Below are 13,716 nucleotides of genomic sequence, written 5' to 3'. Positions count from 1 at the left end.
TTTTCTGGTGGTCCAGTGGTAAAGAACCCGCCTTCCGACACAGGGGACGTGGGTTCGATCCCTGGTCGGGCAACTAAGCCCATGCACCACAACTACTGAGCTCACACACCTCAACTAGAGAAGCCCACATGCCAAAAGCTACAGAGCCCACATGCCCTGGAGCCAGCGTGCCACAACTGGTGAGAGAAAACGTGCACGCCACAACTAGAGAGAAGCCCACGTGCCACAATGAAGAGCCTGCGTGCCACAATGAAGACCCCGCGTGCCACAACGAAGACCTGACGCAGCCAAAATAAATTAAAAAAAAAAAAAAAAAGATAATGCAGATGGAAATCCTGGGAAATAAGTCTATGCTAGTTTCCAGAGAAATCCAGCATATTGGGGAAGCTGGGGAGGCCCTCTGATTATAAGTAGCACTAAGAATAAAAAGCAGTCACTATGGATCTGAGCAGTACTTACCTCTTAAGGGGACTGCCCTCAAATGAGCTAATAATGCCCACGCCATCCTGATTATTCAGCGAGAGTCACCACAGCCCAAGGGAGGAGACAGTCACTGGCCAAAACCAACAGCTGAAGGGCAGGACAGCAGAGGTTCCTACGGTGTCCAAATTCACGCCTGTGTCACGCATGTGTGTGTCTCACCTCTCGCCATGAATGTTCCCAAACAGTTCACAGTGAACAATTAAGTCGTAGGAATAGAAATGGCTCTGTTTCATAGAACGAATATTCACCTTTTATTCGATGGAACTTTTTTGAGATGGGTTTTCTGCATGGCTGTGGCGTTTCTTCACATCCCAACTTATAGACCTAGTAGAACGCGCTGCAGCCTTTTTCAGGAAAAATACATCCATTAGAATATGTTAGCTGCACAGGGTAGTAGAATCCCCAAGTACGAGTGCTTAAACGATGAGGCCATTTACTGTTTATGTGAGTAACGAAGTGTGAAGCAGCAACCAGGCACCGTCTGTCCCCCAGCTGGGCCGCCCTCGCGTGTCCTCGGGTCACACAGCTGGAAAGTGGTGAGGCTGGGATTCACACGCGGGGTTTTCTTAGGCCAGGCCAGTCATTCACGTGGTCAGTCAGCGCTCGATCGTGCTGGACTTTCATCTGCCCAGTGTCCTGAGGTGTGGTACGGTCACAAGCCCCAGTGTAAGAGCGATGACCTCTTTCTCTGTATATTGGCTAAGGTGCAAGATGGCAGCTTCCATGTACAATCTGTTAAAAGGGCAGGTTTTCCCTCATAGTTTCCTTTTCAAAATCAATAGTGCTCATCCTAACAGGTTTTTCTGCTTGTTACCAAATACTGAGATGAGCTTGTGTGGCTGATAAAATAGGGACTTCCAGGCAGAGTACGTGTGGCAGGAAAGGCAAGGCAAATCTGAACCCTATCAGTCGTGTTCTAATCAGACATTATATTTCTGCCCCTTTTTCAGATGTTAGAGTTCTTTTCCCTTTTAATAGCCATTTGTTTACATCTTGAACTCACTCTTCTTTATATTTTGCAAATAAAAGCTGCTTTCACTCCTTCTTGGTAACCAAGCAAGAAAACAGCACCCTTGGTGATTGCTAAGAGACCCCCATCACATCTTATAGACGAGCATAAGGCGTGTCTTTTTCAGCCTGTCAGTTATCATGTGTAATGATCACTGCGGTTAAATGTAGCTTCCAAGTTAAGATCTCGTGGTGCTTTATACACACAACGAACCTTGCCAACCGAGGACATAACTAACGCGTTTTCAAAAGATGAGGACGGTTTTTCATCAAAGTATTTCTCCTTGAAAGTATCTCCAAATCTTTCCATTGTGCGAGGTGTCACTCTATAGAGAATGAGAATTCAGACCAATTGATCTGAGGGTGTGTGTTGAAGAAACAAAGTTCTGAACTTGGGTTCAGAACATCTCAGCTCCACATCTGGAGACGCGATCTTCGCCCTGTGGGTTATCTGGTTCCCAGTAGTAGATGTCCCTGGTGGGGAGTTGGGGGTTGGGGGCTGGCGAGGGAGCAGAGCTGATAACAGAACCTGCCGATAGCAGTGTGTAGGAAGGCTGGGGGAGGGAAGGGGGGAGGAAGTGGGGGAGGGGAGGAAGAAGAAAAACCAGCACAGCTGCGGTGGGAGCGTTTAGTATAAAAGCAGACGGCTTCGTTCCTCAGTAGGGACCTAAAGGCATCCACAGTTTAGGACCAGCATCCGCTGATCCAATCATGACCCTGAATTATCATGAAAAAATCAAAATTATATTCAACTTTATAAGGCAGGAGTAAATGATACTTTTCTAGAATTTTAGAAAACTGCCTTTTTCAGACGTTGGCAAATAAGACCCAAGTTCTATAGAATAGCTTCCAAACCATGTTCAGGAGATGTCCTGAGGGTTTCAGGGTGGAGGCTGGAGTGTGTGTGTGGCGGCGGGGGGCGGGGGGGAGGGATTCTCTTCCCCTGTTTGCAGCAAGGCTTGTCTTTTATCTGTTTTATATATTAATTTCTTAATGTAACGATTCCATTAAAGAGAAAGAGTTCAAATGCTTTTAGAAAAAATTTGAAAGCTGATGATCCAGAAATGTCAGTACTGCGGGATTTCGTTCCTTGGTGATGCCAGAGGGACCGCTCTCCCAGCACCACACACAGAGTCCCAGTCGTGGACACAGCACGGGGCTCCGTCAGTGCAGAGATGCACGCGGCCACAGCCCACCTGCTCCTGACACACCCACTTAACAGCCGGCCACTCGCCCTGGGCAGTGGCTGCCGTGCGTGAAGGTGGCAGCCTGGCTGGGCCGGTGTCGTGGGGCATGAGGAAGCGTGGGGTCCTCTCCCTACCTGCACACCTTCACCAGGTGACCCATCTCAAGACCTGCCTGGACAGCCCACTCGTGAGGAGCCCACGTGTCAGCAGGAAGCCCTGTTACGTTGTTATGACCTCAGAGGCTGCTCTGATGTCCAACCCACAGGGGAGACAGGCTTAAGCTGGACAGCCCTGCCAGCAGCTGCGCTGACCCAGGAGTATCCAGAGGCCGGCCCTACCCGGGAGGCAGGTGAACAAGCAAGTAGCCTTGCCCTTGGAATTTTCTAAGCAGGAGCAAACCTGGATCTTCCTGTGATCCATCTGAGCATCACCGAGGCCCCCCGCAGAGATGGGAGGATACCTGCTCCTTGTACCCTGGCCTCGGATCCAGCGATCATATAACCTACTTGACAAAAGAGACTCTCCAGAGGTCTGTTTGTCCTGTGTCCGATTACCAGTGACAACTCCCGGCAGTGGCTCCCCAGCCACGAGTACAAGAATCTCTTCTCTGTGCGGTTCCTCAGGTGGGAAAACAGCCTCAGCCCACAACATCAGGGTTTCAGTAATGAGAAGCATATGTGTCTAGTACACAATTCATTAATTCTTGTGTTCCCTGTAGCTAATTTCCTCCCGCAGAACACAGAAAGCTTGGAAATGGCTTTTGCCAATAACAATCCGATTGCTGAATCCCAAGACAGTTGTCACCCTTTATTGACTGTGTACATTTTACAGAAAACTGAAGCCAAAATAAATGCCTCTTTCCCAGCTGACTTTGTTCCGTCTGAAAGAGTAGAATCCCAAGTTTAACTGCATTCCCGTAAGATCTTTCCTGCCAGCCACACCCAGCTTTGCATAGAAGGTCATCTGATATTATTCCGGGGAGGGGGGGAGTTTGCAGGTCTCCCTTTCACGCTCAAGTATGATCGTGTTCTCATGCCAGGGATACTTCTGGGTGTTGAGAAGACAAAAGGAAAATAGGGCGAAGGGTTAGCAACTTAGGCGAGGTGTGCTTCTGGAAAACAGATGAGGTAGAGACATGTGCCCTGGGGCCACCGAGACCTGGAAGGTCCCTGCGTGCTGGAGGACTCGGGATAAACAGGATATGACTTGTGTCTTAAAGGATGGGTAGCTTTTGGGAAGAAAACTATGTGAGGTTGGAACAGCAGTTGAGGGGAAAGTCACAGACTTGGGTTAAAGTGTATGTTGTGAAGACCAACCTAGGAAGAACGGGGTGGGGGGGGGCATAGAGGAGGTGGTCAGAACAGCTCTGACCTCACCTCCTCTGTGCTTCCAGGGACAGGTCCTGGTGGCCTCCCATGGCTAATGGCACAGGAAGCCCTGCCCAGCCCTCCCCAGGCTCCTTCCCTCCCGTCCCCAGGTTGGTGAGCTTGGTAAGCTCTCCACGCCTCTGTGCGTGCTCTTCACTCTTTTTTCTCTCTGTTCCCCCCACCCTCCACCCCCTGGTGACAGTCCTGCCTGTGCACCAGAGCCCAGCTCGTCCCCAGCCCGCTCTGCCCACCCCAGGTGGCACTCGTTCCTCACTGTGCTCCCAAAGCAGCTACTGTCCTGCCTCCTGGCTTTTCTGATTCCCACCAGCATCACAGGCTGGACTTGGGGGCCTCTTAGCTGGATACTGCGGGGGGGATGTGTGTGTGTGTGTGTGTGTGTGTGTGTGTGTGTGTGTGTGTGCGCGCGCGCGCGCATCCGCTAGGCTTGTTCCCAGTGTAACTTGGAGGTGTTTTAAAAGCCTGTTTCCAGTTGGCTGTGTTGTAGAAAGCCAAGGTGACTTAGTCGTCCAGGTGGGTGGTTTGCCCTTTAGTGAGCAGCAGGAATGAGGGCTCTGGGCCGCCAGCTCTTTTCCTCTGGGCCCCTTTAGCCCAGTATCCGCTCCACTGGAAGAGCAGTGACTCAGGAATCTAATCTGAGGGAAACTGCAAACCAAAGAATGCAGGCAGCTTCCTGGCTGATAGGAGATTCTGGCGGGGCCGCTCCTGTGGGAGAGCATGTGGGAGTAGGATGGGGTGTGAAAGTCATGAGCTAAACAGTATGGGTTCCCCGAGGGGAAAACCGGAAGTGGTGGCAAACAAACAATCCGTTCTCTGCCTTCAGGCAAACTTTCTGACCCAACATAGAACCTCTTTAGCTGCATGTGTCACACGCCCCCTGTCTCCGTTTCCTCAGCAGCCCCGTGGAATGAGGGATGCTCAGAGTGGCTGGACCACATCTGGGTTGATGCTCTTCAGCCAGTGAATCTGAAGGGAGCATCCTCATCCTCATCCTCATCCTCACTGTAGAAACCTTCCAGGGTATATTCTCGTCTCACTTGACTTGAAAGCCTCCAGAGCCATGATTCAGCCTGTTGCGTGGGGAGGTCAGATAAAGCAGGGCACCTGCTGCTGCCTGGCCTCTCCCATCTTCCTTCTTTGTTCAGCTTCTTTCTTGGGAGGGGGGAGGAAGTGGAGGAAGTGGGGAGGGAGGAGGAGGATGAGGGAAAGGGAGGAGGGAGGAGGAGGGAGGGAAGAGGGGGAGGGAAGAGGAGGAGGAGGAGATGCAGGCGGAGAAGGGAGAGGAGGGGGGAGGGAGGGCGAAGGGAGGCATTGCTGGGGCACCTTTCCACCCACTACATTTGAATGTTGCTGTGGCAACTGATAGGCCCTAGAAGCTGTGCCAAGTATCGTTTCTTTCCTCAGGGGGGACAGAAATCCACTCTTGCCACCTCGGTGATGTGTATACCTAGGAAAGGCAGGAATTTGGAGACCAGAAGGTGGAATATTTGGTGCACAGCTGGTGCATTTAGGCCTGGAGGGGACAGGATTCCACACGTGGCCATTTCAAGGGCTGGGTGATCATAGGAGGAGCCCTGTGTAAGTGACCCATGTCTCTGGGCTGGTGGGTCAGGTGGGTGTGCATGGGCTGGTGGGAGCCGAGGCAGCAGTCTTGCCCCCAGGGCCTCAAAGCAAGGTTCTCTGCAGGTGAGATCGGTGACAGCCAGACAGCCTTGGGCGGTGGGCTCCTGGAAGCCTTACAACGTGAAAACGTTGTCAAATGCTGGCAAGTTTTGTAGGAGATGCAGCAGGGCAGGGCAGAAGAAAGAGCACTGGCCTTGAGGACAGACAGACAGACAGACCTAGTATGCTGCTGCTCTGCTGTCTGCCCCTGGGAGGGCTTGGAAGAGTTCCGTGTCTCACCAGTCTCCAGTGTCCAAAAGGGGAAAATAAGTCCTCCTCTGTAGGGTCATGTAGATAACTTACATAAAACACATGGCTGTGATGGGCTCGCACACAGGAGGTGCTCACTAGTGTGAAATACTAGTTAAAGTAGTAACTGAAAGACAGCACTGACCTGGACTCACTCCATGTCTCCCAGCATCAGAGCCAAGTGGAAGCTTCTTAAAATACTCACCTAAGCCAGGCTTATGGGTTAGAGTTTGCAAAGATGGGACCGAGGACTGCTTATAACTTTCTTTCAAAACTTCCCGAAGCAACTCTGATGTCATCAGTCTGCAATTTCGCAGAGGAAATCCATTTATTTGCTTGAGGATGAAAACTGTGGAGTGCTGGAGTTTCCCCTCTTCTTTCCCCTCCCACCAGCCCTTTCATGCTACCTTTATTCTGCTTCTAAACCCCTAAGGCTTCCGGGGGAGCTGGGCCATGATGGGTGGAGTAGTAATCTCCAAAAGCTTCTGCTAAAATTATCTGCTTTTGGAAGCAGGGATGTGTGATAAAGTGGCTGAACGTCATTTAATCAGGAAGGCAAAGAAAAACAAAAGCTCGACTCTTTCCAGAGAGCAAAATGCAGTCCCTCCATGAGAGCTGGACCCTGGTGGCTCTCTGATGGGTTCTAAACACGACACTGAAGGTGACTTGTACAATGTGCTCAAGCCTTCAGTAGGAGTTTAGCGTGCATGTGGCTGAAGTTTCTCTCCGCATCCCACAGGAACGTGGCTGAAGAGCGGTCTCGGCCTCGTGCACCAGGAAGGCAGCCAGCTGACGTGGACGTACATCGCTCCTCAGCTGGGGTACTGGGTGGCCGCCATGTCACCTCCCAACCCAGGTAACGGGACCCCCGACACCTGCAGGGGTGGGAACCGATTCCTTCGAGGGTTCAGGCTACGTGTGCTTTTGAAAGGGACATCAGCAGGGCGATCACATCTTCCTTAAATGTGGTCGGAAGTGTGAAAAAGCAAATGACGAGATGAAGGTATTTCGTGGGGGTGGGGGAGTTCTGGTTGAAACTCTCTCTCCCATCCAGGATGAGAATAATGCATAGAAAATAGTCTTGTCTCGAATCTCTGTTTTGCTCAGACAGCTGCTGTAGGGAATTCTTAATCTAAAGCCCGCAGAGGCAGGTTCCAACCCCCTCCCTCATTTCTGAAACAGCTGTGGCCTGGTGCAGGCAGGCAGTCACCCGAGGGACCAGCAGAGGCGCTGTTGGGGCTTCTAAGGGCAAAAACCCTGACTGGGCATTTCTGAAAGGCTTAAAAGCAAACGTGTTGTTTTATGTCTAGAAGAATATTCCTCTCCGTTTAGGATATGTGAATTATCTCATATTTTTCACTAAAACTTAATCTCACAAATGTTTTGACAAAAATTTTTGTTTGGTTTTGTTTGGTTTGGTTTTTGTTTTTTTTTAACCCAGCCACCCTGATTTATCCCTAGGAGTATTCTAGAATTGCTTTTTCAAAATAATCACCTTAGGAGAAGTCTTTCCAAGGATGGCTTCCATTACTCAAAATGCCTTTAGAACCCATCTCCCCTGGGCTATCTTCCCTAGCGAATGGGCGGCCAGTCTTTATGCTCAGAGGGTCCCTTTGATTTTTGTTAGACACATTGTTATTGTTGTCAGTTCGTTGTTGGCAACATTAAGGTAGATTCTTACCACTTTTGAACTTAAAGTCACCCACCTCCACGGCTGGTGCATGAAGTAGGTAGTTGAGCTAGGCCAAAATGTGTTATGATTACAAGCTGTCTCTTGTCAGTTAACCATGAAGGCAGTTCCAAAATGGGAATCTGAAATAGTTTATCAGCGTTATCATCACTGGAACAAACACTTAGACTCCCGAAGTAACTAATTTGATGGAGGCCAACCCTAAATGGATATTGAAAAATCGGTTACATTTACTTCATAATCCCACCCTGGGAAAATGAACACTTCACGTCTGGGTTTGAAGAGTATGTGTTTACCTTTGCCATATGGTTCTTGTAGCCACGAAGGCATGAAACAGGTACAGAAATGCTTCAGTCTCCAAATCTGAAATATCTAGAATATGATTATGAGAAAGGAAAGAAAGTCCTTACGTACCAAAGTAGAGGCCACAAAGCGCGTGCATTAAAGTTAACTTTTACTTTAGATCTATTTCAGAGAACCATAGCAATCGGTTTCCTATCATGCAATAGATCAATAGATACTTATGTAAAGAAGGGAAAAAAAACTGCTAGATGTAGGTCAACCCAAGCTATACAGTACAGCCGCGATGGCATCTAACATAGAAACACATATATTAGTAACCCCACAGCCATCACTTGTATTAAAACAAATTACAGCGATGCTGTGCTTTCATGAGCCCAAAACCAAGAAGAAAATAATTAGAGTTTTTCTCTTTCATTCTCTGGTTAAGAAGGAAATGAAGTATGGTTGTGAATTTTGTAAAGATTTCCACTGGCAGAAGTTAAAATAATAGCATTTTAAGTACTTGAAGGGACCAAGCTTCAGTTATTTGGAAATGATTTTTGTGTGTACCCCAGATTTCTTGGTGTACCCCTCTCACAGCACTTCCTTTGTCTGTGGAGTTGTCTCTGTTAAGAAAAAAAAATGGTTTCTCTGAACAATTAAAGCCATAGATAATTGTCCGTAATTTTTCCAACTTTTGTAAATATTCACTCCCCATTGAAATGACTTATAATTGGGAAAGAATGATGTTATTTTTTGAACTTAAGTAGTGTCGCTATCTTCAAAAATCAACAAGTCTCCTTGGGTTTTACCTAGCTTTTAAGAGATTTTTGAAGAAATCTGTCCTTTAGAATATATTAAAAAAATCAATAAATGGGTGTTTATGGTGTTTAGTAATCATAACCATGCTCCTCGGATGTAATTACAACATAACCACATTCCTTCCTTCCCATCTTCTGGAGCACTGCCAGGATGCCTGGACAGCTATAAAAAGTGCCCAAATATTGTAATTTGGGGAGGTTTTCATTATTGCTGTCAATCCATTGTTAGCAACATTAAAATAGATTCTTACTGCTATTGAACACAAGGAGTAAGTTAAACTACCTCTTGGGTTGCTTTCCAATGTAAATTAAAAAGAGAATATGTTTACCTCTGATCATCTTGTCTGTAAGTTCTGGAGACGTCTGTGGCCATGTCAGGATGGCCATTTTGAAAAGTTGCTAGAGAGGAAGATTTTATTTTTTTTTAATGGGAGGCATTTTAGAAACCCTTCATACCCCTGTAATAAGCTGCGGATTATTTTTTTTAAGTCATAGTAATCATTGCCCAGGGAAAGTGAGAATAAAATTTCGTGGTTTTTTTTTTTTTTCTTTTTTTCTTCTCTTCTGCAGCATCATAAAATCCCCAGGTTTTCAGGCCACGTCTCTGAGTAGATGAGTCCCACTTATTATATGATCATGCATCTAGTTTTCTTTTATTAAAAGATCATGTATTTTAGAATGATGAAAATGGTACCCATTGCTAAGGAGGGACCCTGTACACTGCACATAGAATTTGAGTATTCAGAGTGCTCCAGTGATGCTCTAGATAATCCCTTTCCATTGAGGGAAGTTATGGTGATGCTGCAGGCACATCATCTAAAGGGTGTTTGCATCTGGCCCCCACTCCACACCCCAGCCAATAAGAGTAAGAAAAACATCGCATTCTCAGTTAATTATCCCCTTTTTTATTTAAAGGTTTTCGCAAATCTAAAATGCCCTTTTCTGAACTTCTAGGTCCCGTTGTCACACAGGACATCACCACGTATCACACGGTGTTTCTTTTGGCCATCTTGGGAGGAATGGCTTTCATTCTTTTGGTTTTGCTGTGTCTCCTTTTATATTATTGCAGGTAATGTTTTACCATTGGGGCACTATCTTTTTTAATTTGGAATTTCTTGCTCAAGCATTGATATCGAGGTCCTTTTCTGAGTCGAAGTCCTTTTTTTCTCATGAAAAAGTATCTAAGAACTGAACATCTGTCATATATGTTGCAAACGAAGGGGGAGCCACACTGTGTCTAATGTTTCTTAGGAGGGGAGTCCTAAAAAAATGACAGTTGTCATGATTCATTCAGAATAGTCCTAGATGGTAATGAGGAGGTAATATTCTCAAGGACAGAACAGCACTATTCTTATTTTGTATGCCTCACCTGATCGACTTGCAGGAATGTTTATCATCAACGCTGCTTTTGAATGAATACCTTGGACGTACTTGGTGTAAAATCTGCAGATCGCGACCCTCAGACGCAAACCTGGGCTGAGGGTGTGGGGCGAGAGGGCTTCTGGCTGCCGACTGGTTGTGTTGTCTTGTTTCTTCCTGTGGGAACTGAGAATTCGGTTTAGACGTGAACCGTCCCTGTTCTGAGAATCTTTAATCTTGGGGTTTGTATCTTTGATCGCAGGCGGAAGTGCTTGAAACCCCGCCAGCACCATAGAAAACTGCAACTTCCTGCCACCCTGGAGCGTTCCAAAAGGGATCAGTCAACTTCCATGTCACACATCAACCTGCTGCTGTCTCGTCGGGAGTCAGAGTTCCCCGGCCCGCTGTCCGTCACCAGTCAGGGCCGCCCCCCGGACGCCCCGGGCTCCAAGGAGCTGAGGAGTGGCGTTCGTTTAGAGATGATGTCTTCGAACAGGGAGGTGGACATGCACACGCCCATGCTGAAGCTCTCCTACAGCACCTCACAGGAGTTCAGCTCTCGGGAGGAACTCCTGTCTCACAAGGAGGAGGAGAAAAGCCAAATCTCCTTTGACAACCTGACACCGAGTGGGACGTTGGGGAAAGACTACCGTAAGTCGGTGGAGATCTTCCCCTTAAAGGCCAGGAAATCTATGGAAAGGGAAGGCTGTGAGTCCCCCAGCAGCAGCGACTACAGGAGGAGTTACAATGCCATGCTCTCACAGCCTTTATTTGAGAAGCAAGACAGAGACGGTCAGGCCTCCATGACCCACATTTCTGCAGGAAGTAAGCTCACCATTCAGGAACACATGTATCCCACGCCTTCATCTCCAGAGAAAGACCAGCTGCTGGAGCGCAGACCTACTGAATGTATGATGTCGCGATCGGTAGACCACCTGGAAAGACCTACCTCTTTCCCACGGCCCGGCCAGCTGATCTGCTGTAGTTCCGTGGACCAGGTCAATGACAGCGTTTACAGGAAAGTATTACCTGCCCTGGTCATCCCCGCTCATTACATGAAACTCCCAGGGGACCACGCGTATGTGGGCCAGCCCCTGGTGGTCCCAGCTGACCAGCAGCTTGAGATGGAAAGACTGCAGGCAGAGCTGACCAGTCCTCATGCAGGGATCTTCCCACACCCCTCCTCGCAGATCCAGGCCCAGCCCTTATCTTGCCAGGCCATCTCGCAGCAGCACCTGCAGGATGCGGGCACCCGGGAGTGGACCCCGCAGAACGCGTCCATGTCGGAGTCCCTCTCCATCCCGGCATCCCTGAACGATGCGGCCTTGGCTCAGATGAACAGCGAGGTCCAGCTCCTGACCGAAAAGGCGCTGTTGGAACTTGGGGGTGGGAAGCCCCTCCCCCACCCCCGGGCCTGGTTCGTCTCTCTAGACGGCCGGTCCAATGCGCACGTCAGACATTCCTACATTGATCTCCAAAGAGCTGGGAGGAACGGAAGCAATGATGCCAGTTTGGATTCTGGTGTGGATATGAATGAACCAAAATCTGCCCGGAAGGGAAGAGGAGACCCCTTGTCTGTGCCGCAGAACCACCCACCGGTCCAGGAGCATCCGCAGAAAGAGCCAAGGGCAGCGGATGGCGCCGCCTACACGCAGCTCGTGTACCTGGACGACATGGACCAGAGCGGCAGCGAGGGTGGCACCACAGTCGGGACGCCCGAGGACAGTGCCCTGCGGTGCCTGCTGGACGGCTCCAGCCGGAGAAGCGGCGGCCAGCTGCCCAGCCTGCAGGAGGAGACAACGAAACGAACCTCAGACATCCCCCCAGAGCCATCGGCCAGCCCTGACCAGAGGCGATCAGCCCAGGAGGAAGAGGAAGACGAGGATGACGATGACGACCAGGGTGAAGACAAGAAGAGCCCGTGGCAGAAACGGGAGGAGCGACCCTTGATGGCGTTCAACATCAAATGAGCGGCCCAGAGCCGCCCAACAGGGGACGAGAATCCAGTTGCCAAAAATTATTTCTTACCGAAGCGGTCGCTTGTTTGTGGAGGAAGTTGAACCACGTCTGCGTGGGAAGCGGACTTTTTTCTGCATTACAGTTTTCTGTCGAAGTGTTAGAGAGGACGTACAGTTCTTACTCAGAAGAAAGGATGCCTCGCCTCCAGGGAGATGGCTGAAGGTCGTGTCTGAATGTCAGTGCCGTTCCCCGTACTTGATGTGTCCACCCCCGAGGACACTGAAAAACCACACGTGATGTCCTGGGTTCTGATGATAACCTCAGTTCTCCCCCAGATTCTGGGAACAGACGAAACTCTTTTTGCATTGCTTGAATCCATTCTGTCACGATGACTCGCCTGTGAAGTTATTACTGAGAAATTAGCTTGGCACTTAGTGTCTGGAGGTTTGCATTCTCTCAAAGGAAAGCTATGCATCGCTGCTTCGTGGTCTTACTTTGCTTAGATTTTTGCTTTGGTTAGGGTTAGTTTCCGATTTGCTTTTTTAACACACGCACACACAGATACACACACACAAACACACACACAGAATTTGGTTGTAAGGATTTTATTCCTTTGTTTTCACCTGTTCTGCTTCCCGGTGGTTTATTTTGGTGTCTCCTTTCAGGAACTTCTGAGTGTCACCTCTTAACATCCAAGCCTTTTAATGAAATTGTACTGAAATTTTTCTCAGCTGCCAGTCCTTCAATTCTGGTCCCATTAACTCTAAGTGCCTTTTTTACAGTGACAACAGACAGTCCTTTACTTTGCTTTTCTCTGTTTGTTTTTCTTAACTTCTTTAATGGAACTGCCTGGATTTTACAAAGTTAAGAAATGATCCCTCTTTTCTTTCAACTGCATGCTGCCAAGTGCCCATTCGTGCTCAGAATTCTCATTTCAACTCAGCGTATTCTCTCGTTCTCACGTGTGACGTGGATTCTGTTTAGCGAAGCTAGCCTAGAGGACACTAGTGATCCCCCTCCCTCCGCCATCCCTTTGGCCACTAGGCACCATTATGGTTTATTGGCTATTTGTATATACGGTTACGTATTAACTCTGGAATCCTATGGGCTGATCTTGCTCACCAAACACAGAGTATGGGCTGAGCAAGTAGACTGAATGTGACTATTAAACAAATCTTATGTACTATCCAAAAGTGCCAGAATGACTCTTCTGTGCATTCTCCTTAAAGAGCTGCTTGGTTATCCAAAAATGAAAACTCAGAATAAATTCTGAAGACAAAAAAAAAAAAAAAAACCTATCTTGTGGTCCTTTTCATTCATTCTGAGCTGTAAGCTGTAATTGGTTTTAGAGTTGCCATAAAGAATCTATGTTCATTCCTTGGCAGTCTGCAAGGCCAATTGCTGGAGTTATGTTCAAAGACTAACACATGGTGGGGGGAGGGATACATTGGGAGATTGGGATTGACATACACGCACTACTATACATAAAAAATCAACAAGGATCTACTGTATAGCACAGGGAACTCTACTCAATATTCTTTAAGGATCTATATGGGAAAAGAATCTGAAAAAGAGCGGATATATGTATGTGTATAACTGATTCACTTTGCTGTACAGCAGAAACTAACACA

The 13,716-nt window shown here is 48.2% G+C and overlaps 1 protein-coding gene across 4 annotated transcripts in view; it reads left to right on the top strand.

Moving 5' to 3' along the window:
- Window positions 1-13,360, top strand: part of FAM171A1 (family with sequence similarity 171 member A1) — a 134,654-nt gene extending 121,294 nt beyond the window's left edge. For all 4 annotated transcript variants that reach the window (XM_057733194.1, XM_057733193.1, XM_057733195.1 and 1 more), the window contains 3 exons: window positions 6,714-6,830; window positions 9,722-9,836; window positions 10,389-13,360. In XM_057733194.1, coding sequence (XP_057589177.1) covers window positions 6,714-6,830; window positions 9,722-9,836; window positions 10,389-12,096 — 1,940 coding nt within the window. In that variant the 3' untranslated portion in view covers window positions 12,097-13,360. The remainder of the gene's footprint in view (window positions 1-6,713; window positions 6,831-9,721; window positions 9,837-10,388) is intronic.
- The last annotated feature ends 356 nt before the right edge of the window (window positions 13,361-13,716 follow it).

This window comes from Hippopotamus amphibius, chromosome 4, assembly GCF_030028045.1.
Source record: "Hippopotamus amphibius kiboko isolate mHipAmp2 chromosome 4, mHipAmp2.hap2, whole genome shotgun sequence".
In the NCBI taxonomy this organism is placed as follows: Eukaryota; Metazoa; Chordata; class Mammalia; order Artiodactyla; family Hippopotamidae; genus Hippopotamus; species Hippopotamus amphibius.
This window is presented reverse-complemented; position numbering and strand designations above follow the sequence as displayed.